A 25,967-nucleotide genomic window follows, 5' to 3' on the forward strand; every position below is an offset into this window, starting at 1 on the left:
CCAAAGAAAAAGAACTTCTTATATTCATCTGTGTAAACAGATCCACTAAGGCAAACGCAATCCAGGGCCGGGGCCGCCACGGAGGGTCAGGGCCCCCTTGTTTCTGAAGATTCTAAGGCCAAAAAAATAAAACCTCTGCATGTCCGACGGGGGCTTCTTAGACTCTTGGGGGCATTTTTACTAAAATAAAGTTATGGGGTCTGAACAGCAGGGGGCGCTGTCGGGACACACACAGAGAAGTTGCATAACCGTGGCCCCGGCGGCTGTTCACTGGTTGGGACTGGGTGGCGGGCACAGCTTCACGACACAGCGACAGACACACACAGACACGCACACACGTGAGCGAGCACATGGGGGCTGCGCGGGACCGGGCCGGCGGCACAGGGGGGCTGGGGTCCCCATGCTTCCTATGGGTGGGTGGGGGAGGGGGGTGACAGGACAGTCCAGTTGCTGGTGACAAGGCCGTGGAAGTCCCTCTGGGGAAGGGGTGTGTGAAAGGCCCAGGGAGGTCCCCGGCTCCCCACGGCCTGGTCCGTGCAAACCTCTTAAAGCACTTCTGGGGCGCCTCCTGGAGGGCGGAGACGTCACTGGTTTCCTTCCTGTGAGGGGCGCCCCTGACCCCCACCCCCCCTGCTCTCTCCAGAGCCCCCTGGAGCCCTCAGACTGTCCCCGGGGACTAGGTGGTGGTCTGCCCCCGGAGCCTTCCCTGCCATGGCTGCGAGAGTGAGGTAGATTGACACAGCTGTCCCCTCACCCTGCCTGGCTGGGCCGAGCACTGGGGTGGCGTGGGGTGCCAGGGCCTGGTCCCTTCACAAAAATAGAAGCCTTTCCCCTGCTTATCCCCCCCACCCCACCCCCCATGCCAGCAAGGAGGCGGCGGGCTGGAGGAACAGGTGCAGGGCGTGGAGCACCCTGAGGTCCCCCTCTAGGAGCCAGCCGAAATTCCTGCCATCTGTCGCTCCCCCAGGCTGGGAAGGGGCCAGTGAAGGGCAGGAGGCCTCTGGGCAGGAGGGGAGGAGGCAGGGAGAGGTGTGCGTGGCAGGCAGGCTCACGGGCAGAGAGCAGCGCTGGAGCAGGCGGGGGACAGCCAGGGTTGCGAGGGAGGCAGGGACACAGGGGGGCCGGGCCAGCCGGGAGCCAGCGCTGGGGGCACGGCCTCAGGAACGTGGCAGAGCGCGGGAGAGGCCCGGTCACCCCTGCCAGAACCTCGATGGGCTGTGTTCACAGACGTGTGTGGGTTTCAGTGTGGTCCCTTCAGACACAGGGAGGACCCCAGCTCAGCCTCCGCTCTGCCCCCCTTCCTTCCACTTCCCTCGCCGGCCGGCCGGGGCTCCGGGCCGGGGCTGGCGGGCGAGCCCAGCCCGGCTACTTGAAGGTGGACTGCAGCTCCTTGAAGGCGGCCTTCCGCTGCTTCATCTCCTCCGCCTGCTTCTTGCGCTCCTCCTGCTCCGCCTTGATCTCCTCCTCGAAGCGGCTGGACACGTTGATGGCCTGCACCTGGCGGAGGGAGGAGGTGATGGCGGAGGGCTGGAGGGGTCTCTGAGGCTCCACCACGTGGGCTCTCTCTGGGGTCCGCCCAGCAGTGCCCACACGGCTCCCCTTCTCACTGCCCTGGGCCGGGCTCTTCAGTCACTTCTGGAGCCTCCGTGTCTCCACTGAGAGCCTGAAGCTCGGTAACTCTGACCCCGTGGATTCGCTGACAGAGATGACACAGGCTCGGCGGCTGCTGCTTGGCGCCGTCCTGTATGTGGGGGCTTCGGATGCTGCATTGTTAACCTGCTTCCTGTCTCGGGGAGACAGCTGCCCGGGGTCCCCCCACCAATGGACCTGAACACCCCCTCTGCCCCAGAAGCCCAGGAGGAGGGGGAAGGCGACCTTTGAAGGAATGTTCTTGGCTAACATGGGAAGAGGGAGGAACAAGGGAAGGTGGGCATCCCGGCCCTAGGAGGCCGGGAACCAGGATCCAGGAACCACGGTCCCTTCCATCTGAGCTCCCCTCCATCTGAGCGTGTGCTGAAAGGGTGCTGTGCATGCAATGTCTCCCACAGGCCCCAGGAGCCAGTGTGTGTTTCTGGGCCTGCTCTCCTATCTCTGGGCCTACCCTTTACGGCCCAGTCCTGAGTTAGTGGCCAGGGGCCACGGTCCTCTCGTCAAGAATACACACCCCTCACCCACCCCAGGGGCAGCGGGAAAGGATCGCAGCCTGGGCGTCAGCTCCCCATCCCCGCCTGCAGCCGCTCAGGGCAGGCGGGGCTGCTGACCCTCGAGCTAACCCAGGGCGGATCACATCCCGGCCACCCCCGGCCCTGGCAGCACCGGGCTCGGTCCCTCCTCCCACTCCTCACCTTGGCCTCAAAGAAGCTCTTGGCCCCCTTGACGCCTTCGGTGGAGACATCGATCTCGGAGAGCTTGGCCAGCACGTGCAGCCCGCTGTCCTCTTGCAGCTCCCCGGCCGCCGCCTTGTGGAAGATCAGGAGGAACTGCCGGGGGGGGGAGAAACGGGGGTGTCAGGGTGAGGGAAGGGAGCCGCCCAGCCCCAGCCGGCCCCCCTGGGAGCCGGGGGTCTGGGTTCTGCCTTTCCTCTCCGGGCCTTGGTCTGCCCATCTGTACAATGGGACACCAGGGGACCCCGCTCCTGCCCTCCCAGGACGCGGGGCTACGGCAGGCCTGCTGGCCCACACTCAGCGGCTACCAGGAGTCTTGATGACCCAGCCTGGGGTTACCTCTCAATGCGGTCTCCCACGTTCCCCAGACTAATCCACGCTACATCCCATTTACCGAGTCCTCACAAGACAAGACAGGGTCCACATCACAGAATGAGGAAGGTCCAGGGGCAAGAAGGAACGTGCCCCAGATCTCAGCCCCAGAAACGGACGAAGGATGTGAACCCATGTCCTGAGTCCAAACCCTTATCCTGGACTGCCCGTCCCTTTCTCTGTGCTGCCTGCTAGTTCTCCAAGGCCTGGCCCTTGCTCTTTGGAGGCCTCTTATCCCCAGCATTTAACCCTATGCTGCCTGGGGTCCACTGCCGCTGGGTGGGCCTGTCCCCCTCCACGGGACAGGCCTGCCCATGGGTCCCGTCTCAGAGTGAGGCCTGAGAGGGATCCGGCTTGCAAACTGCCCCCGTCCTCAGCTCCTCTCGGACCCGCAGCCCCCGTGGCTCCCTCCGCCCGCCCCCTCTCCTCCTGAGTCACGGCAGCGTGTCATTTCACACTGACATCTCCCACTCTGCACTCTGGGACCGTGGGGCACAGGGCCTTCGCTGCACCCCCAGAGCCCTCACAGGGCCGGGTATACAGAAGTCACTTCGTAAGTGCTCACGACAAGAAATGGATGTCCCTCCTCACCAAAGACAAACCCCCTGTGCTCAAGGACAATGCACGCGATGGCAGAGAGGGCTCTCACCTCCCGGAAGCTGAGTTTGCTGTCAAAGTCCTCGTCCACCTCCTTGATCATGTTCTTCAGGCCCAGGTGGGTCTGGGGGGCGCCGAGTTTCTCCATCATGAGCTTGAGCTCCATCAGGTCGATGAAGCCGTCTCGGCCGGCATCGTATCTGTGAGCACAAGGAGACAGGCCTGAGGCCGTCCGGACACCGCAGACGGTGTGCCAGGGCTCAGAGGGCACCTCCCACCAACATGCCATCATGGACCAGGCTGAGGTCCCAGACGGAGTCCTGATCTATGGCCCAACGAGGGCTTGGTTACCTCTGATGATGGGGAACTCACTACCTAGCGTGGTAGCCTCCTGCATGTTAAAAAAAAGTACTGTTTTGGGCAAGCCTGCTGTGCAAGGAAGCTGAAGCCGTAGCCCCTCTGTCCCGCATGAGATCTGAACAAGCAGGGAGAGGAAGTTCGCAATCCCACGGGGGTACGGATTGGGGGTGGGGTGGGCTCTCATGTTAGCATTCACTGACCATTCCCAGGGTTACCCCATCTCTCTCCTATCCGTGCCTCCTCCCAGGAGGGAGGCAGAAGGTGCTACGTGTCACAGGGCAGGCCCAGAGGTCACAGGAGGGAGGGCCACTGGTTGTTTTCCCGGGGGCGGCTGGGTGTGCTCAGGGACCGAGCTGGGCGGGGTGCCTGCAGCGAGCTGTGATTAGATGACGGTTCAGGTCTCTTTCTATCACCCAGCGCCCCGCACAGCCAGGACAGGGTGGGGAGGGGAGTCTAAGCGTCCCTCTCACTGGCCTCCTGGGTAAGAGCCTGGTGGGCGCTGGCCTCCAGACCTGGCCCGGGGCCCCGGGCGGGGGAGGCACTGCCGTGGGGCGCAGCTCGGCAGACGTGGTGCTGTTCGCACAGACCAGCCGGGCCCTCTGTCAGGCCAAGCAGAGCCAGCCTGCCTGCCTCCGGCTGGGCCGGGAGGATGGGCCTTCTGAGCCCATGAAACCTGGTGCAGTCCCCAAGGCCTCAAGCTGGCTGGGTGACGAGGGGCTGAGGTCCGGAAACCTGTGCTGAAGACTGGACATTGCTATCTAAACGCACATCTCCATCCTCTGCCCTCCTCTCAGAAATCTGTCCTTGTGCCGGGACCGGTTTGGCTCAATGGATAGAGCGTCGGCTTGGGGACTGAAGGGCCCCGGGTTCGATTCCGGTCAAGGGCATGTACCTTGGTTGCGGGCATATCCCCAGTATGGGGTGTACAAGAGGCAGCTGATCGATGACTCTCTCTCATCGATGTTTCTAACTCTCTATCTCTCTTCCTTCCTCTCTGTACAAAATCAATAAAATATATTAGGAAAAAAAAAAAAAGAAATCTGTCCTTGTGCCAGGAACCTGACATACTCTATTGTACTTAATTCTCAAAATAACCTGATTTTTGTCCGGCCGGCATGGCTCGGTGGTTGAGCATCCGCCTCTGAACCAGGAGGTCACACGGTTCGATTCCCAGTCAGGGCACATGCCCGGGTTGCAGGCTCCATCCCCGGGGTCGCGCAGGAGGCAGCCAATGAATAATTCTCTCTCATCATCGATGCTTCTGTCTCTCTCTCCTTCTCCTTTCCTCTCTGAAATCAATAAAAAGTTTTAAAAACAAGTATTTTATAATGGAGGCTCAGAGAGGTTCAGTGTCCTGCCCAAGGTCTCACAGCAGTGGCAAAAAAAGGTGGCCTATCCCCTCCCCCCAGATGGCATCGGCTTATCAACCCGCACATTTGGTCCGGCCCAGCCCCTCCACATGTCCTGGGGCTGCCAGCAGCACAGAGACGCCTGCCTGGAGCAAGCGCTGAGCGGAGCATTTGTGCGAGGGGTATAAATAGATCCCGAGCAAGTGAGTCAGTGGTTGGCAATGGCGCGGCGCAGGGAACACAGGGTCCCGAGCCTCCTCCCCACCAGGCGAGCGGGCGGACTGGGGACAGACGGGCCCGCGGTCCCCGGGGCAGTGGCCATGGCTGGGCTGGAAGCAGATGCGAGTGCGTAGAGGGCTGTGGGAGTCTGAGGGTTGGGCAGGCCCATGATCCCATGGTCCAGGCTCCACTCAGAGCTGGAGGAACCTTTCGGGGGGCAAGGCAGCGGCCCCTCCTTCCCGCATGGGGCCTGTTTGCCAGTTGGGAAGGGGCTGGGTGGCCCTTAGGGATAGGTAGGACACCAGCTTTCCCAGGGGCTCCCCTCCTGGGAAAACAAGGCTCCGACCGCTTCCTGAACTTGGGCTCCAGTGAAGGTCAGGGGCATGTCAGGGCCGGTGCCGGCTGCCTGGGTTCCGGCAGCCGGTGCCATGTAAGCCTCCAGCCAAGGCCGAGACCCCCTGCCATCCTGGCGACTCGCACCGGGTCACTGTGAGGGCTGGGCTCATACACGCCAGCACTCAGCACCTGCATCCAGAGCTGGCTCCACCCCTGTAACAAGATGTTAGCAAGCTCCTACTATGCAACAGGAACGTTCTCTTTACACCCCCTGCGCTCAGCCATCCTGGGAGGTCAGCACTCTGTCCCCGTGGGCTGCAGAGGTGAAGGTACTGGCCCGAGAACCAGCAGGCCGGGGATTTGAACCCCCTGCCTCCGATTCCCGCCCTCCACTCTCCGCCACCCCGCCCTCTCCTGAGCCCAGCTTTATTTACTGCTCAGCGGCCGGGCTTCTCCCGCAGCTGGAGGCGGCTCAGTTTCAGAGGAAGTGCAGATACAGTGTCCAAACTTGGACGCACACTTGGGCTCTGGATCGCTTGGGCTTTGGCAGCTCTGGGCCTGGCTGGGCAGCAGCCTAAACCACAGCTTGAGCCGCCGCCTGCATCAATCAAAGGTCGATCAATTACTGAGCCCGGGCTCGGTCCTGGGCGGCTCCAGCCCCCAGGGGGGCAATGCAGGGACTGGCCGAAGTGCCAGTGGATTGATAGCCAGGAAGGGGGGTGTGTGATGGAGGTCAGGGAGGGGCCAGGTGCTGGGGTGGGAGCTGGGCCCCCAGAGGAGACATTGGAGAAGGCTGTTCCCATGAGATCCCGGGAGCGGGCACCCACATATGGGTGGGCTCTGACGTGGGTGGGCTCAGCCAGGTACCAGGGTTAACCTGAAGAGGACCTTGAAAGGTTGTGCTCACATCAATTCTGCTGAGACTGACCTGGGTCTGAACCTCTGATCTGTCACCGGCTGGCTGGGTGACCCTGGTCAAACCACCTGTTCCCCGAAACCTCAATTTCCCCATCCTGGGTATCAGAGGACCCATCTCAGGACCGAGGAAAGAGTCAAAAGAGACCCTTAGCACAGATCCTGGTCTAGGGTAAGCACTTAATACAAATAAATAATTAAAAAAAATAAAATAAATTTATTATTGTTCATATCTACCTTTAGGATCAAAGATTCCATGAGATTAGAGATATGCAACGCCTCATACACAGCAAGTGCTTAAAAGCTGCTAATGTCGTTATAACCACAGTGGCCACCGAGAACCTTTTGAGAGCCAGACACTATGTTCAGTACTTAGCACATAATGGTGACAATCACATTCGTGATAACAAAGATTACAACAGCTTCTCCCCTGGCGCCAGGCCCGATGGTGCATGGCTGGGCGGACACGCCTGGGGTAGACTGGCCCGGAGACAGGGGCTGGACAAGCTATCTCCAAGGTCCCTCCAGCATCTCCCCCTTTTCTGAAGGCCCCCCCACTCCCCCCACAAGGCCTACCTCAAAGACCCCGCCCCTGGGGGAGGTGGAAAGACAGGACACAGAGGGAGAGAGGAGCCCCGGCCCTAGGTCACTCCCTGTCCCTCCTCCTCCAGGGAGGGAAGCGACAAAGGCAGAGACTGTCATTGTGCCCCCGCAGGCGGGCGACTGGCCACACAGGAGAGAACCATGTTCTAGGCGGGAGGGCAACAGGAACCCCCCTGGCTGGGGGGGAGGGGGGTCTCTCATCCATCAGCCCCTCCCTGAGCTGGAACGGAGGCCGCAGGAGGCTCAGAGGATCCAGGGAAGAGTTGGCACAGGAGAGCCATCTGAACAGCCTGGTCTACCCCCTTCATGCTAACGGGGTGACCCTGGGGGGCCCAGAGCGGGCAGCAACCAGCCAGGGTCACCCAGTTGGCAGATCGCAAGATTCCAAAATCTGTCCTCCCTGCCTGCCTGCCTGCCTGCCTGCCTCCCTCTTCTTCCTGGTCCCATGGAGGGTCCTGAATCCTCAAGTTCGCAGGGCGAGGGGAGGCTGGGCTGAGAGCCGGGCGTGGGGCCTGCCTGGGAGGCCCCATTCCATTGGCGAGACTGGCAGCAAAGCTCCCGGGCTGGAGCTCAGCACTTTTCTCCGGCCCTGGAGGGAGGTGGCTGCCCCTGGCGCCGTGCCCACATTCCTGCCCGCCTCCCCCTGCATAGCTCTCAACAGCGAGGGCGGCAGCTGCTGCCCCGGATGCAGCGACAAAATCGCCTCCCAGCCGTCCTTGGAAGTGGCACAGGCGGCACCACCCAGCGGACTCTGCTCTTTGGGTAGAGCAGGTCCCACCAGCCGGCTGCCCCTCCCCGCTCCCGCCCTCGGTCCCGATAACCAGGAGTCATGGGGGTAGGCACTAATAATATTCTTATGAAATAATGTCCCCATTTCGTAAGAATATTATTATTATTTTTATAAGAATATTATTAGTGTCTGCTCTTTACTGAGCACTTACTATGTGCCAGGCACCGTGCCGGTGTCCTGAACCAGATCCCCACAAGAACTCAGGGAAGCAGGCATAAACATCCCCATACTACAGATGGAGAGACTGAGGCTCAGGGGGAAGCATCTTGGCTAAAGCCACACAGTTCACAAGAACACAGCTGGGGTCCGAAGCCAGGCCGGTTGGGAAACACGCACTTTTAGCTGCTACGCTGCATCCTGATGCCGCAGACCCTGTAGTGGAGAAGCCAGGGTTGGGGCAGGCACACTGGAGGCCACCGCATGGAGCCACTGGTGAGGGTCAGACTCTAAATGTGCTTTTCCCGCTTGAATATCCGGAGGACGGGAGGCTCCCTGCCTCCTTCGGGCAGCCCATTTTGGCTTAGGAGCTGCAGTGGAAAGCTGAGCCTCACACACCACCCTCCCCACCCGTCAGCTGTGCTGCACAGCCCGACGGCAGGTGAGGGGCTATGGCAGCTTCTGCACAGGGGGAGGCAGGAGCAGTTGGCTTGGGAGCACAGGGCACCCCGATCTGTCTCTTCTGATTCCTGCCCGAGGCCTTTGCTGATGGCCCCTCTGCCCACGGGAGTCCAGGAAGACAGACAACAGGAGGCGGTGTTTATGGACCAAGAACCCATCTCCCCGTCCCCCCTACCCCCACCCCAGGCCCACCTGGCTTTGGTCTCAGCATTCACAGACCCCGTCCTCCCCGCTCTTGTCTGGGGAGGCCCCAGGAGCTCCTAGGCCTCCACTCTGTCCTACGAAATGCGAACCTCGGTCCCTTGGGGCAGGACAGTTCTGCCAGCGAGAGAAACCCTGGCTTTGCTGTTCCGTACGGCCAGCCTGGCCCCGCGGCCAACCCCCGCGAGGGTGGATGCACACACGCTGGGTGATGACAGCCTGGCAGTGCCATCCGTTCTGCACGCCCCCACCAGACGCTGCCTGACTCATGTGGGGAAAACCCAGCTGCTCACCACTTCCTCCCGCCTTATCTGCAGGATCTGAAAGGTAACCCGTGGCCCTGCGTCAGCCCGGGGTGTGTGTCAGCCCAGGGTGTGTGTGTCAGTGTGTGTCAGCCCAGGGTGTGTGTGTCAGCCTAGGGTGTGTGTCAGCCCAGGGGGTGTGTGTCAGCCCAGGGTGCGTGCGTGGGCGTGTGCTGCTCTGAGGATCCAGTGGGAGACCCGAGGCTGATGGCAGCCTGCTGGGGGCTGTCAGGGCTGGAGACCATCCTAAGTGGGGGTTCAACCACTTCACACTGGCCCGGGTGGGCAACACCCTCCACCCCTGGTGTCAGGGTGGGTTTCCTGCCAGCTCACCCTAAACTGCCTCCCTCCCTGCCTGCCCTTAACACGCACACCCGGTGGATCTGGTTAAAATGCAGATTCTGATCCAGGAGATCTGGGGTGGCACCTGGGCATCGGCGTTCCTACCAGCTCCCGAGCAACGCGGGTGCTGCTCTGTCTGGGTCCCATGGGAGCAAGGACTTGGAGGGAGTGGAGGCAGACCTGGTTTCAAGTCCGGTCTCATGTTTCTTACTTCCTGACCAGCGGTGGGGCTTTGGACAAGTCCGGTGAAGCTTCCCAGGCTCAGTCTACGTATCAGTGAAATGGGTATGATAATCTCACAGGGCGTTCAAGAGATACAGGCCTGGAAAGGAGTGGCCCTTTCAATCAGAGGGAGGCGGAGTGCTGGGGGGGGCTGGAGCTGGGAACCTGGGGGGGAGGGCCTCCTTCCTGGCACGGAACCCCACTTCTCTGCAGGCCTTGAAAAGCAGAAGTCCTTGCAGCAGAAGGCTGCCCAGCCGATGCCAATGGGAACTCAGCTGCTGGAATGTGTGGGGACCGTCCCTGCTGAGGTGGCAGTGCCGCCCTCCTCCTTCCCTTGCAGGAAAGGCCTTTAACCTCCCCTGAGGCAGCAGAGCCTGGTCAGCTGAGGCAGGCCTTGGGCCCCGGGGCAGGACGGAGAGAAGGCTGCCGGGAAGGGAAGGTGCAAACCAAACGGGAACTAAAAGTGCCTGGGGGAGGAGAAAGGTGACTCAGAACCAGAGGGGAAGGAGGGCGAGCAGAGGGTGAGCACTGAGGCTGGAAATCCTCCCTCCCCAGAGGGTCTCCCCCTGAGGCTCTGAAAGCCCCCCCCCCCCCCCAACCATAAACACAGCCCTCACCCTGGACCTGGTTCTAATCCTGCCACCAACATAGGGAGTCTCTGGCTGAAGCCGGTTTGGCTCAATGGATAGAGCATCGGCCTGCGGACTGAAAGGTCCCAGGTTCGATTCTGGTCAAGGGCATGTGCCTTGGTTGCGGGCACATCCCCAATGGGGGTGTGCAAGAGGCAGCTGATCAATGTTTCTAACTCTCTGTCCCTGTCTCTTCCTCTCTGTGAAAAATCAATAAAATATATTTAAAAAAATATAGGGAGCCTCAGTGTCCTCATCTGGTAAATGGGGATAAGGATAGGGCTGACCTCCCTGTGTGGGTGTGAGGGTTAAATTCAGTTTCTGAAATAACACCACAGGCCCCTTTGGGAGTAAGTGGCCTAGTGGCTCCACTGAGCAGCGAGAGGGTGGGAGGCAGGGGCTGGCGGAGGAGGGCCCAGCATCATGGCGTTCCTTTGGGACTTACAGTGCTCGAGGGAGAAATAAAGAAATGGGACCTCCCGTCTCGAGCCCAGTGGGCCCCTTCTCTCTCCCCAAAGGCCCCTGTACACACTGCTCTCTGGGCCGTTAGGCTCCTTGAGGGCAGGGACGGGGACCCCGTAGTTTCTGGGTGGGACTTGCTCACAGCAGGACCTTATGTAACGTCTGTTAGATGAGTGATCCAAAGAGGGGGGGTCGAGGCTTTCCAGAATGCTCCACCTATGCTCCCCAAGACCCACAGACCAGACCCCATGGTGGACTCTACAAAGGCTTCTGGAATCAAATCCTCAGAACGTCACCTGGTTCTGCAGCCCCGGGGGAAACTGAGACTCGGAGAAGCCGGGCATCCGATCGGGCGTCGGAGTTCCGCTTCTGTGCCACTCCGGAGCCCCTGTCTGCTCTTCCCCTTTCTCTGCCGCCCGCCTTCCCGTAACTACGCGATCATGAATTCCTGTCCCCGTTTTTGCTATGTATCAAAGCCACGTGGAGCTGTCAATCAGAGTGTCTGTCGGCAGGGGCGTCTGCTTTGCTGGGTCCCTGTCACTCTGGCCCGAAGCGGGCGGCGTGCTGCCAGTCCAGGAGCTCCCTGGGGGTAGGCGGAGGCAGTGTGGTGACAGCTCAGACAACCGCCATTGGGGCTGGCGCTGATGGTGCCTTACTAAGTCACTTACTAAGGACTTATTTCGTGCCAAGCCCCGGGCTCAGTACCACGTGCCACCCCCATGAAGGGGGGTCCCCTGACTCTCCCTGTTCTGAGGTGAGGAACCGAGGCTCAGAAAGGGCTCGGTGTTCCTTCCGTCCCAGGGCCCAGAGCCGCAGAGTCCAAAGGCTCTTCCTCTAACCACTGCACCACACTGCCTTCCAGGGAGGAGAGGGGAGGAGCTGTGAGCGGCAAGGATCCCAGCGGTGAAGAGGAGGGAAGAGGAGTCCAGCAGAGGGAAGCCTGCCTCTGACGCAAGGGGTCATGAGACGAGGCGGCTGGGGACGGGGCTGGGCGAGGCAGGGAACTAGGGCATCTTCCTCGGATTCCACAGCCCTCTCCGCATGACACGCCGCCTACGTCTCCAGCGGGTCTCCGCTTACAGAACCCTGCAGAGTCCCACGCAGGCTGCTGCCAGCCCACAGGGGCCCCTGGACGTTCTCTGGGGCCACGCCTTCCCCCCTTGCCTGGAGGTGCCAGAGACGGCCCCGGGGTGAGGGTGGGGGTGGGGGTGGGGGTGGGGAGAGGGTGGACCAGAGGCAGCGGGCGCAGCCTGAGCTGCACAGGGAGGGAGGATGGATTGTCCAGGCTCCGCTGACGAGGTGCACCCACAGGCCGGCGCTGTGCCAGGCTCCACACGTGTCACCTCCTTGCAGCTCCAGCCCCAGAAGCGGGCACCACTGTCCCCGCTGCCCGGACAAGGGCGCTCTGCTCGGCCACTGAAAACCTCCCTGGGACCCCACTGCACCTTTCCGGGTCTTAGCTTTCTCTTCTGTAAAATGGGGAGAAGGGCTGGAGCCCACCCTCGAGGTCTGTCCCTGCCGGAACCTTCATGGTTGCAGGGCGAGGTCAGGGATGGGGGTGCAGGCCCATGTCCCTGGTCCCCATCGCTCTCCCCCACCTCCCTCCTCTGGGAGCATCTGCCCACGAACACGGGATGGACGGACTGAAGGACCCTGGGAGGGAGGCAGTTCTGCCACGTAGGAGGGCTCAGGGCCCCTCAGTAGTAAGGTCACTGCCGAATCCCCTTTGCAAATAATCAGAGAGAGCATGCTCCTTACAGGCGGGAAGACTGAGGCTCAGGGAGGGCAGGCACTCTAGTAACGCAGGGGTAGAGTTAGGTGACCAGACATCCTGATTTTTAACAATTTGGCCCGCGGCCCGCGGCGTTTTAAAAAATTCCCGATCAGGAATTTTTTAAAACGCCGCGGGCCGCGGGCCAAATTGTTAAAAATCGAGACGGTCCCGCCAAAAGCGGGACGTCTGGTCACCTTAGGGCAGAGGCACAAGACACCCAGGGTCTTGGCCGCCAAGAAAAGGCCGGCTCCCAGCTCCCTCTGCCCTCCCGTCTCCCCACGGGGCTCTGGCGGACGGCTTCCCAGGAGGGCCGGACCCCCTCCCTGCTCGGGAGCCGGGGACCAGGGGGGCAGCCGCTCAGCGGAGCCCTGGCTGTGGTCCCGAGGCCCTGCTGGGGCCCAGCGGGTAGCAGCCCCTCTCGGGCAGCAGAAGCAGAACTGGCGTTTTGTCCTCCACGAGAGCCTGGCTGCTGGCCGCTCCCCGCCGGCCTCGGCCTCGGCTGGCACAGAGAGGCCTTGTTTCCTTGAATACAAAACCTGCAGCTTTCCATTCAGGCCGGGCCCCCGGCGGGCAGCACTTCCTTCCCTCGAAGTCCAGCTCCCTGGCCCCTTCCTGCCCCTCCCCCCGCCCAGCGCCCCCAGCAGCAGGCGGCAGCGGTGCCAAGAGGCGGCCTGCAAGGGCCCCGCTCCCCCAAGTCCTCCTGAAGTTCTAGTCAAACCAACACCAGGAACAGCCTCTGCAACAAGCCAGCTTGTTCTGCAAACGCGGACCACTCCCCCAGCCCGGAGGCAGGCCCTGCGCTGCGGGCAGCTCAGCTGGGCTCCCCAAACAGCTCATGCTTTTCTTAGGGGGGTAGAGGGTAATGGGGGAGGGGTGCTGTGGAACCCCAAGAGAAGGAGGGTTCCGGGGGAAAGGAGGGGGTGCTGCTGGGTGGGCTCCCGGGCAGAAAATCACCCATGATGAACACGGAAGGGGTGCTGGAGGAGCGTGTTTTCCCACGTGGGAGCCGACGGCTGTGACTGGGAACACGGAAAGAACACAGGTTTTTTGAGTCAGAGACTGGCGGGTTCCGATCCTGACAAGTTACGTCTGTGCCCCAAACCCCCAATGGGCCATGGGGATGACGGCCCCCCTTGGCCTAGGAGAGGCAGTGAGCTCCTGGGTGCCTCAGTGGGGGATCTCGGCTGCAGAGTCACCTCTCCTGCACTCCCCCGGGGGCAGCCCCTACAAGGAAGTTCCCCACAGGCAAGAGACACCCATCCTGGGCTCAAGGAGCCGTCAATCTGTTCCTGCCAGAGTTTTGGAAACCGTCACCTCCTGGAAATCTCCTCGTTGGGCCATTTCCTCGCTTTCCTGACCGCGCCAGTCTGGCTGGGAAGAAACTTTAGAACTCCCAGCAAGCCGGTCAGAGAGGCAGCTGCCGGGCCTGGGACCGGCACGCAGAGGCCCAGAGGGGGGTCCAGGGCTGCTTTCCCCCAGGGGGGCCCCTAGAAGAGCAGGGGGCACCCAGCCCGCCAGGCCTGGGAACCAGAAACCTCTTCCCCTGCGGTTGGGGCCAAATGCAGAAGCAGCAGCTGCAGCAAGGGCGAGAAGTGGGAAGAGCCGTGATCCAGCTCTGAGGTTGCAAAACCCCACCTTGTTGTGCTTCCGGCTGGCCTCGGGCTGGACAGCCAGCTGTCTGTGGCGGAGACGCAGCCCCAGCCCCAGCCCCCAGCCCCCAGCCGGCTCTACCTCCCGCCTGGGGCTGTTTGTCCCCGGTCAGAGGCCTCCTGACTCCTCCACCCCAGACCTGCTCTCCACTTCCTCCCAGACCCACTCAGACCAGGACTCCGGGCTGGGCCCCCTCTGGGACAGGAAGTGGGAAGGGTGCCAAAGGAAGGGGAGCCAGAGGGTCGTGTGACTGACCGTCTCCATCCCACCGGGGCTGAATCAGGGATGCCCAGAGGGGACCTGGCACCCTTTCTCTCCCTCAGCAGAGCGAGTAAGGGTGTTATGTTGAGGGGGAAGGGCTAAGTCCACCCACCGGGTGTCTGTCCAGCCTGCCGAGCACACAGGTGTGGTCCCATGTGCAGGGAAGGGTAAGGCTGAGAGCAACTGGGAGGTGAGGAAGGTGTGGGCACCCGGGACCCTGTGCGGGGCGGGAAGGGGACGCACAGTAGCAAGGAGGGCACAGGGGAGGGGGCGCAGAGAGATGGGACTTTCTGACAGGGAGCAGGGGGCAGTGATGGCAAAGCGGCTGGGTGGGGGTTGGGGTGAGGGCAAGAGGAGGGAGGGCCCGTATGTGGGGAGTGGAGGGGACTGAGCCCTTAGGAGATATGTGTGGGGGTGGGGGGGGAGGGAGAAGTTGCACATACCTGCCGAATGGGGAGGGGCAGGGGCTGAGGGGTCCCTCTCTGGGGAGACCACCGGAGGGTCAGGCTCAGGGTCCTGGCTAACAGAGTGGAGGGGGTAGGGGTGGGAGGGGCTGAAGGGTTTTGATCATAGTTTGCTCCGAGGTGCTGAATATCTACAGGGGGAGGGGGAGGGGGTCTGAGACAGGCAGAGGGAACGAAGAGACCCCAAGTGAGGAATGCGTGTGGCATGGGGTGCAGGGTATGGCTACCTTTGCTGGGGGGGGGGGGCGGTGTTGAGGTGGGGGTGGGAATTCCCGTAGCTTGTGGGGGGTGGAAGGGACGCCTAGGGAGTCCTCAGTCTCAGTGTCAGATGGTGGGGGGAATGTCACGAACAGGGCAGGTCCTAGGCAGGAGGCCCGGCGTGTTCAGAGCCATGTAAGCAGGGATAGCGGGGGCTCCCCGGGCTCGTGACGATCTAGAAGGAGCCGCCGGGTCCCCCACTCCTGTGCCTGTGTCTGGTGCACCAGGGGTGGCGTCACCCAGCGGAGGGGTCGGAGCCAGGGCCTGGGGATGCCCAGACCCGTTGGCCCGGTGGGGCGGAGGGTCCCTGCTGCTCGTGTTTATCTGGAAGGGGCCGCTGGGTCCCCATCCCTGGTGTGTGGGGATTGGGGAGCTGGGCTGGCAGTGGGGGTCCCCATCCCTGGTGTGCGGGGATTTGGGGAGCCAGGCTGGCAGGAGGGGATCCCCATTCCTGGTGTGCGGGGATTCGGGGAGCTGGGCGGGCAGCGGGGGTCTCGGGCGGCGCGGGGTCGGGGCTGGGGCCCGCGGCGGCCGATGGTGGGGGGTGGAGGGGGCACTCACTGCTTGAACATCCTCTCCATGTCCTTGATCTGCTTCCTGGAGAACTCCTTGAACTCGGTGTAGGGGTTGAAGACGCGGCGGCTGGGCGACTGGGGCTCGCCGAGGCCCTGGTTGAGGTCGGCGCGCCGCAGCAGCTTGGCGCTCAGCTCGTCGTCCGCGCTGCCCAGCGCCTCGGCCGCCTCGTCCTGCGCCCCGGCCGCCGCCGCCCCGTTCAGGCCTGGCTGCCCGGGGGCCTCGCCGCCAACCTCGCCCTCGTCCTCCATCTGCAGCCGCCGGCTCAGCTTGCTGGCCAGCTCGTCCGTGGCCATGGTGGCCCGCGCGGCGCTCGCCTCGGCCGCCCCTGCTCGCCCGCCGCGCGCCGCGCCGCCTCTGGCGCGTCTCCTCTTCCTGACACTCCCCGCCCGGCCGGCCCGCCCCGGGGAGGGGCCTGCGCCCCGCGGGCCCGCCCGCTCCCCGCCCCGGCCCCGCCCCCGCCCTCACCCAGGCCCCGCCCCGGCTCACAGCCCCGCCCCCGGCCCCCGCCCGGCCCCGCCCTCACCCCAGGCCCCCGCCCCGGCCCCCGCCCGGCCCCGCCCTCACCCCAGGCCCCGCCCCGGATCACAGCCCCGCCCCCCGCCCCCCCCCCCGGCCCCCGGCCCCGCCCCAGCCCTGGCCCCCGCCTCGGCCCTGCGCAGCGGGCCGCGGGGGCTCGGAGTCAGCCGGGGGCGCAGAGCCCGCCAGCACTCCGCAAGGACCCAGCCCCGTCTCCATGCTCCCTGCGCCCCCGGAGCCGGGGAGGTCGGGCCGGGCCCGGAGCCCGGCGGGAAGGAGGAGGGGCTTCCCGCTCCGCAGTCTGGAGGGAAGGGGGGTCAGGGCTTTGGGGGTCGCCGCCCCCACCCCCTGCTCCGGGATCTCCACGCGGTGGAGTCGAAATCACGGCTGTGTCCGTGACACCCTGTCGGTCGTCATGGAGACGGCTGGTTGTTACACACTGGGGTTGTCACGGAGGGGAGGGGGTTGTACGGGTGTGAAGAAGGTGGGCCCCGGGGAGCAGGGACTCCCCCCGCCCTCCCCCTGACGCCCCCCACTCCTCAGGTTTAGATGTATGGTAAGCTGCTGCATCTGTTAGAAAAGGATGGACCAGCGGTCGCGAGGATATTGTGATGCGGCTGGGCCTCAGCCCTGAAGGGTGTTGGAGCCTGGGGGAGAGCGAAATGGGCATCCCCTCCCCCCCACGCCTTCGGCCCAGCTCATCACAGGGATGACTTAGCTAAAACACCAGAGGAATGGGTGCTGGGCCCCCGCTGTCTGCTAGGGCCTCCGAGGAGACGCGTCCTCTGCAAAGGCCCACAGGATGCGGTCTGGCCTGTGGTCTGGCCTGTCACCTTCACACTGCGGGGCCTGCAGAGCGGGTAGGAGGAGGGTGACGTTTAATAATCAGAGTCCCCGCCTCCGATCCAGACAGACAAACCCCGATCTCTGGGGTTCGGCCCGGAACTCTGTCTGTCAGCCAGCACCCCAGGGAGGGCTGCTCTCTGACGTCAGAGAATCAGTCATCTAGAAGGAGGGGCGTGCTTATTCTCTAAAACGTTATTGGGGTGCTGAAGACCCCTCTGCAGACACCCCGCCCGCCAGCCCAGGGGCAGAGAGAAGATGGACAGGGTTCAGGGTTTAGGAAGCTGTGTCTGGAGGCAGGGCAGCGCCCTGGAGGGAAAAAGCCAGCAATGGTTCCAAAGTGATGTGAACGAACAGCCTCTCGATTGATAGTTGTCGGTTTGCCAGAGTTTAAAAATATTGCCAAATTAATTTAAAAGGCAGTTTAAAGAGAACGAAATTGAGAAAAAACCTTGGCGTTCAGAAAACATGAAATTTTCATTAACTTATTTTTGAGATAGTTTCTGGATTCAATAAAGCAGCTCAGGTTAAATGACATGATGTGTGTGTGTGTGTGTGTGTGTGTGTGTGTGTGTGTGTGTGTTTAAAGCTTGGAATTACGCTCCTGTTGGTCTTAGGCAGTTTGGCCCAGCTACTTGCAGGAGACACGTTTTATCTCTCCCACATTGACCTTGAAGGACCTAACAGAAGTACTTAATTTGCCTGATACTGAATGCACAAGACTAGGGACAGGGTGTAGACTGAAACACCAAAAAATGTGTCTACAGAGGCCGGGGTTTGCCAGATTCTCAGCCTTCCTCACAGAGCAGCTGACAGCTTTAAAAATCGGAATGAACCTTGACTTGCCTTAACCTGTGCTTTGTAACGGGCCTGCACGAGGCAGGGCTGCCTCGGTTATGAAATGCCCTGCATCTACATGATGTGGGAGCATGCCTGTAACAGGGAAGAGGGTTCGAGTTCTTAAAAAACAACGTGCGTGTGTGAAAAACCTGTTCAGTTTGAATTATTCCCACCGGCTGTATGTCTCAAACACCCCGATCAATGACCTATTTGGCTGTGTGGACACCTCTCTCGGGAGGTGGGGCGGGTGCCATGATGCACAGGTGGGGAGTTCTGGCCGTTACCTATTTCACCTGGAAACGGGGGTGGGTGGGGGGGTGGAAGGGTGGTACTTGCAGGCAGAGCTCAGGAAGAGCTGCCTGGAGGGGCGAACCTTGGGAACACCTGGGATTGGTCTCTGCACAGGTTCCCTGGGTTTTCGGGGTTCGAGGCTCTGTGGCTGCGGGGTGAGAGCTCACGCCGCCAGTGCTCAGCCCCATTTGCAGGCCTCGGGCTGGGCTCTGCCCTTTTCTTTCCAAAAATCGGGACTTTTTTAAAATGCCGTGGGACACGGACAAATTGTTAAAAATCGGGACTGTCCCGCCAAAAGCGGGACGTCTGTCACCTTACTTAAAAGACAGCTGTTGATCTGCTCAACGCCAGAGATGCATGTTGGGGCTGCATTTTAATCAATCAATCATTAATCAATCAATCAATCAATCAATTAAATCCTCACCCAAGGAGTGAGGATATTTTTTACCACTGATTTTTAGAGAGTGGAAAGGAGGGGAGAGATAGAGAGAGAGGGGAGAGAAACATCCATGTGAGAAAGACCCATCGATTAGTTGTCTCCTGCATGTACCCCGACCTGGGGTAGAGTGAACCTGCAGTCCAGGTACGTACCCATGACTGAGAATCCAACCTGAGACCCTCCGGTGAGCAGGCCGGCACTGACCACTGGGCCATGCTGGCCAGGGTGGGGGACTGGAGGGCTACATGTTATGTGAACATTCTGAGGCGACTGGACTTCGTTGAAATCACTTATTTAGAAATCATAGATGCGGCGGAGAAAGGAAAGGCGCCGCTGAGCGCTGACGAGGCGGTAAAACTCCCAGGAACTCTCGGTGGCCTCTGCCTTAGGAAACCGCTCTGGAATGACCCCGGCGGCGCGCCCCGCGCATGGATCTGGGCAGAGAGAAGCGATCTGGACTGGTTGCGCGTTACAGCATGCGGTCATGTGGAAAGAATGATCTTCAGGAAAAATCACACCCTCGGCAGAGGGTTTTTACAGAGGCGGGGCCGGCGCGAGCCAGTTCTGACGGCGTCCCAGCAGCGAGCGAGGCAGCTGGGCTGGCTTAGTCATCATCGACTTGTTTCTCTCCTTCCTCCCACATCCACTTGTGTAACTGTCTTCTGGGGAGGGGTAAAGTGGTGTTAAAAAAACACAACAGCACTTTGAAAGAGAAGGGGGAGACTCCTCGCCGGTTTGGCTCAGTGGATAGAGCGTCAGCCTGTGAACTGAAGGGTCCCAGGTTTGATTCCTGTCAAGGACACATGCCCCAGTAGGGCGTGTGTAGGAGGCAGCCGATCAATGATTCTCTCTCATTATTGATGTTTTTATCTCTATCTGCCTCTCCCCTTCTCTCTGAAATCAATCTCTATCTCTATCTCTATCTCTATCTCTATCTCTATCTCTATCTCTATCTATCTCTATCTCTATCTCTATCTCTTTCTCTTTCTTTCTCTCTCTCTCTCTCTCTCTCTCTCTCTCTCTCTCTCTCTCTCTCTCTCTCTGGCTCTAGAAAAGAGGGGGGAGAAATGGTGGGTGATGGGGCAGATATTCACTCCAAATGCCCCATCAGAACTGGGTGGTCCTTCCACCCTGAGATGCTAATAAACAAGAAGGGGCTAGGGAGGCTGCTGAGATAAAGTTGGCTCAAAGTGCAGTCCACACTCAGCACTTTGTAAACACCAGCTTACTGATTAATCGTCGAAGGCACTCTGTGGTCACCAGGAAACCCTTGAGGGAGCGAGCAGACATACAGAGGTCAAGATTTAGGATCAGCCCAAGTCCGCATCTGGAGGCTTTGGAGGGGAGATGACAGGGAACGGGTCACTGCCGGGTGGGTCTCGGAGGCTCTCTCAGTTCCTGCCGGGTCTGGGAGCTGTGGGGAGGGTGCCACGGGGAAGGAGCCGTGTCAGGCTCCCGCTGAGGGGCCCGCTGAGCGGGGCAGGAGGGAAAGGGCGAGCCGGGGACAGCGGCAGTGGCCCCATTGGCAGGTCATTAGAAACCGAGCATCTATCTATAGAGCGCTCCTTTTGTGGTTATCTCGGAAGGGAAGAATCTACCTGAAAACTGAGATTCCCCTTTCAAATTAGTTGCATATGCTCAGCAGGGCAGGCTGGGGAAAAGCTGTTTTCTGCTTCTGTTAAACCCCAGGCAGTTAGTTCACTGTCCAAGGTGAACAGCCTGAGTTTTAGCCTGTTTTAGACTTTCAAAGAGCCCGTGTGCTGTGTGTGTGTGGTGTGGTGTGGTGTGTGTGTGTGTGTGTGTGTGTGTGTGTGTGGTGTGTGTGTCTGCACCTGAGGTTCCCTGGGGACCCCTCTCAGAAGTGGCAATGATATGTGCAGCCGATTATGATTGTTATATTACACCGTGAAAGCAGTGCGAGTCCACATCTGGGCAATCAAGCCATATTCATTCGGTGTGTTGGGCACGGGCTCTGGTCCTGGAATTCTGGTCATGGGCAGCAAAGGGGGAGGAGCAGGACTTGGCAATTGGAAGAGTGACATTTATTGGACCCCGTGCTGGGGAGCTGGGCGAGGCTCTGGCCTGTGGCTGGGACCCGGACTCAGCAGGTATTACACCGGCAATGAAGCTGCTGATAAGATACCTGACTCTGCCCTGGCTGGGTGGCTCAGTTGGTTAGAGTGTCAGTCCTGTATGCCGATAGGTTGTGGGTTCAATTCCAGGTCAGGACACATACCTAGGTTGTGGATTTGATCCTTGGTTGGGGGCATATATGGAAGGCAACCAATTGATGTTCTTTTTCACATCGTTGTCTCTCTCTCTCTCTCTCTCTCTCTCTCTCTCTCTCTCTCAAATCAATCAGCATATCTTCAGTGAGGATTAAAAAGAAAATCTGATACCACCTCACTGAGCCCCACACAACTTCCTGGGGGAGGGAACTGTCCCTTTGGTTCAGCGCTGGCTCCTCAGTGCCCAGCATGGGGCCGGGCCTGGCAGAAATCACTGAGGAATGAATGCAAGATGGTCTGCTCTGTCCAGGGGCTGGGGTCAGGCTGGGTGCTCTCTCAGTGTCCCCTCCAGCACATCGGAGGCCCATTTTTAGGTCTCAAGGTCACTGCCAAGAAAGAGAAGCTGCTAAAGTGACACCTCTATGCACCCACATGACTCAACACAAAAGATAACAGGAGCTCCACACAAACAAGCCTCTCAAGTGTCCGTCCCCTACGCCTCTGAGGGCGGTGTGAGCGGCGTCAGACTGAGGTTGGTGGCTGCCGGTCCGGGGCATCAGGGTGGCCAGAGGTCACCTGGAGCCCTCTGCTCAGCAGGCAGGGTGGAAGGAGTAAATGGAAGGTGCAGATAGACACCGCATGTGGCTGCTGCAGGGGCACCTGAGCATTTGGGAAACGGACAGGGAAATTATAAAATCGGCACCGTGCAGAGGTGGGTGAAGTCAGATGAGAGGGAGGGAGCCCCGAGCCTAGGCCAGGGACGCCTGTGCTGAGGTCTGAATTAGGGAAAGCAGGTGACCTCAGAAGGGGGCTCGTCACCAGGTTGCCTAGAGCAGCAGTCACCAACCTTTCGGACCTCAGGGACCACCAGCGGTCTGTGGACCACCGGTTGGCGACCTAGAGGAGGGATGTGTGTGGTGAAGACTCAGCTTTCACGCTGGGTCCAGTGGAAAGCAGGCGTCCAAACTCACCAGCCAAACTCCCAATTGCCCAGGCATAGGTGTAGTGAAAGGCAATGTGGGGTGGTGGTTAGGAGTTTGTAAAGCCCAGCGGGCGACCTTTCATTGTTTATAGAACGGCAATAATTACCTCCTCCTGGAACACTTGAGAGGATTAAATGAAAACATTTATGTACAATCTCAACGTGCTTTCAGTGGTGGAGACGCTGAAAACCTGCCTCCCAGGTAGCCATGCAGCAGGCTCTAGCCGGGCAGACATTAATAATCTAGTCTGGGGAGAGTTTAATACAGGGCCAGCATGTCTGGCCCACTGCCTATGTTTATAAATAAAGTTTTATTGGAACACAGCCATGTTCATTTGTTTGGGTATCATGCTGCGAAGGCAGAGTCGAGCAGTGAGGAAAGAGACTCTCTGGTCCTCAGAGTGAAATGGCCCTTCACAGGAAAGTTTGCTGACCCCATCCCCATGGAGTAGTAGATAATCTGCTTGGTCCTGGACTTCACTGAAGAGAGATAGTGGAGTTAAGGATATGAAGCCTGGCTTATGACACGTTTGGTCTGATTACCTACTCATCGTTTTCATAGGTAGAACAGGAGTCATACCCACAGTGAGTGCATGTCTGGACTGTGCTTAGCACGGTGTCTGAGGGCTTGCCAAGGGCACTGTGAAAGGTTTGCTATTTCCCAACTGGCATGGCTCAGTGGTGGAGAGGTAACCTGTGAACCAGAAGATCATGGTTTGATTCCCAGTCAGGGCACATGCCCAGTGCAGGAGGCAGCTGATCAATGTTTCTCTCTCAACATTGATGTTTCTATCTATCTCTCCCTTCTCTCTGAAATCAATCTATAATATCCATAATAATAAAAGCATAATATGCTAATTAGCCCGGACAGTCAAACAACCTTCCGGACGTCATTTCAGATATCCTTCTGAATGAAGCTGTGGTGGCGGGGGCTGAGGCAGAGGTGGTTAGGGGAGATCAGGCAGGCAGGCAGAATGGTTAGGGGCAATCAGGCAGAGGCAGTTAGAGGTGATGAGACAGGCAGGTGAGTGATTAGGGGCAATGAGGCAGGCAGGCAGAGTAGTTAGGGGTGCTGAGGCAGGCAGGTGAGTAGTTAGGGGTGATGAGGCAGGCATTCAGAGTGGTTAGGGGTGATCAGGCAGGCAGGCAAGCAGTTAGGAGTCAGCGGTCCTGGATTGCGAGAGGGATGTCCAAAATTGGCAGTCAGACATCCCAAGGGGTCCCGGATTGTGTGAGGGTACACGTGGGCTGAGGGACCCCTCCCCTGTGCATGAATTTCATGCACCGGGCCTCTAGTAAAACTATATTTAAAAAGAAAAAAAAAAAAGGTTTGCTATTATTAGCTACTGAACTTCAACTGTTGGAAGGCAGAGAGAAACTTCCAGAAAAGGGTCACTGCTGCCTGCAGCTCTCACTACAGAATACCCTGCAGTGGTCCCGTAGAAAGCCGAAAAGCAGGACGTGAACGCCCAAGGCCCGCTCTCCCTGCAACATACCCAGAAAACGGATGACCCCCTTTCCTGGAGAGCAGCAGGTCCGAACAGGAAAAGAAAGGGGAGCAAAGGTCAAGGCCCCGCGGTCTAGTACCCATGAGTGCCTGGTGCAGAGGAGGCCCCAGTATTGGTTGCCTGAATGAACCAAGGCTGGTGGTTTAACCACAGAAGCGACTTATCAAAGAGCACCTCTAGTTCCTGCGACGAGGAGACCACAATTAGTCAGAAAGATAAAGCGTTTTGCCTCCGATATCTGAGGGTCTTAGGATGAAAGCGATATGCTGAAGCCGAGAGGAAGATCAAGGCCAGGAGGCTGCTGGGACCTCCCGCTGTGGGACAGGACAGGGTGATGGAGTCCCGGGAACAGGTAGGCCAAGGAAAAAAAACGCTTAAAAACAAAAGCAGGCATGTAAGGTCATGCATTGGCCCAAAATAACTTGGGACACTGAGCAGACGGATGCAAGCAAGCGGCACATCTTGATGGAAAAGAGGCCAACCAAGCTGATAAGCCGAAATAGTTTCCCCTCCCCGGCGACCTGACTCCTGCTTCGGAGGCCTCGGCGGGAGCAGAGGAGCCCATCAGCACGGGGGTCTGGGTTTCCTCTCATCCTTAGGGCGCTGCTTTCTTTCCTGAGACCCCCACAGCGCTTACCGGAGCGCACGTTGGAATGCGATCTGGAAGCTGTTTTTCTGCAGACACTTCAGGCCCGGTTTCCACAGCAGCAGCTGCGGGCGCTGCCAAGTCTCCAGAGAAGGGCACCTTATCTGCAAAGTCACGAATCCAGGCATCCAAACGGGCTGCCATTGGCGCGGGTGGGAGGAAGCTGTTTGTCTTAGCTCCTTGGCCGATCAGGAGACTGGGAGGGTTTAGGGACAGCGGGTCCCTTGCTGGACCGAGATAGAACCCCGGGGAAAGGTTTCTGATAGCTTCCCGGAGCGGGCTGTGGAGCAGAGTAGAGGGCATTTTGGTAGCAACTAACAAACTCAAACCAGCTGAAGCAAAAAGGGAAGGAAAGCCAGTTTCTGACGGTCCTGACTCCTCAGATTTGCTTGCCCTTTGATTCTCTAACTTTCCTCCTTTCCTTTTTTTTTTCCTTTAAAAATATTGTGTTTTCTTGCCAAAGCCGGTTTAGCTCAGTGGATAGAGTGTTGGCCTGCGGACTGAAAGGTCCCAGGTTCGATTCCGGTCAAGGGCATGTACCTTGGTTGTGGGCACATCCTCAGTGGGGTGTGTGCAAGAGGCAGCTGATTGATGATTCTCTCTCATCCATGTTTCTAACTCTCTATCCCTCTCTCTTTCTCCCTGTGAAAAAATCAATAAAATATATTTAAAAAATAAAAATATTGTGTTTTCTTAAAAAAAAAAAGATTTTAATCGATTTTTTTTTTTTGAGAGAGAGAGAAAGAGAAAGAGAGAGAGAATCATCAATGTGAGAACAACACACCTACCAGCTCCCTCCCGCACGCCTCCTACCAGGGATCCAGCCTGAAACCTGAGCATGTGCCCTGACCAGGAATTGAACCATTAACCTTTCGGTGCACGGGAGGACGCCCAACCAACTGCCACACCGGCCAGGGATCCTCACTTATAAACTCCCTTTCTGCCTGAGTTAGCCACAGAGGTTTCTGTTGTTTGCAATCAAAGAATTTTGAGTGATACAAAGGGTCCTAGGGGAACTCTGGGGCAGGCATTGGCACTGGCTTCTGAAGAAGAAAGATTAGGAACCAGAAAGTGGTCAGGAATCAAGGCAACTTTCTCCATCGGAATCAGTTGGACTGCAGTCAGTTTCCAATGACAGAACACTGGACGTGGGTAGATTGTAAAAATCCGGAGCCCCTCCCCAACGAACTCCGGCCACGTGACTTGCTTGTCTGACGGGATATGAGCAAACACAAGGCAGGTACGTGTTTATGCTTTGGGGCTTGATCTCTCCTGCTGCTCTTGGGAGCCTGTGCCCATCACGTACAAAAGAGTCTGGTATAACCCAGCAGGCGTGGCTCAGTGTTTAAACGTCGACCTGTGAACCAGGAGGTCATGGGTTTGATTCCCGGTCAAGACACATGTCCAGGTTGCATGCAGTGAGGGGCATGCAGGAAGCAACTGATCAATAATTCTCTCTCGTTATTGGTGATTCTATTTCTCTCTCCTTCTCCCTTCCTCTCTGAATTCAGTAAAATAAAATTAAAATAGAAAAAAAGAAAAAAGAGAAAGAAAGAAAGGTCCTGGTCTAGCCAGCTGCATCATGGGAGACCACCCCAAGCAGAGATAGACTGTCCCAGATGTAACCTCTCTAGACGGTGGTTTCTCACTCTCGCTACTGCTAATTTTGGGTCAAATCTGCCCTTGTTGTGGGGAACACTGTGCACTGTAGGATGTTCGGCACCCCCTCCCCAATTGTAAGAACAGAAATTGTGTCCAGAAATTGCCAGATGTCCACTGGGGGGCAAAATCACCCCAGATGGAGGTGATTTAACCATTAGGTGACCTAATCCAACTTGCCTGCCGGTGATGAGGCAAGTAAACTAGTGCCAGCCGAGCCAGCTCAGCTCAGGACAAGTGCCCACCTTGGCTCATGGAATCGTGTGAGATAATGGCTTTATTTTCACTCACTACGTTTTGAGTGGTTTGTCCCACAAGTACGCCGACTACA

The 25,967-nt window shown here is 59.0% G+C and overlaps 1 protein-coding gene across 1 annotated transcript; it reads right to left on the reverse strand.

The window, feature by feature from the left end:
* Positions 1–16,071, reverse strand: EFHD2 (EF-hand domain family member D2). The gene is made up of 4 exons (XM_084875385.1): positions 15,670–16,071; positions 3,406–3,553; positions 2,346–2,480; positions 1–1,497 (listed from the first exon to the last, which is right to left on the reverse strand). The coding sequence occupies exons 1-4, from the start codon at positions 15,975–15,977 to the stop codon at positions 1,366–1,368; spliced, it is 723 nt and encodes a 240-aa protein (XP_084731511.1). The 5' UTR covers positions 15,978–16,071; the 3' UTR covers positions 1–1,365.
* Positions 16,072–25,967: the final 9,896 nt, after the last annotated feature.

Source organism: Pipistrellus hanaki (assembly GCF_964339955.1).
Source record: "Pipistrellus hanaki genome assembly, chromosome: 2".
Lineage (NCBI taxonomy): Eukaryota > Metazoa > Chordata > Mammalia > Chiroptera > Vespertilionidae > Pipistrellus > Pipistrellus hanaki.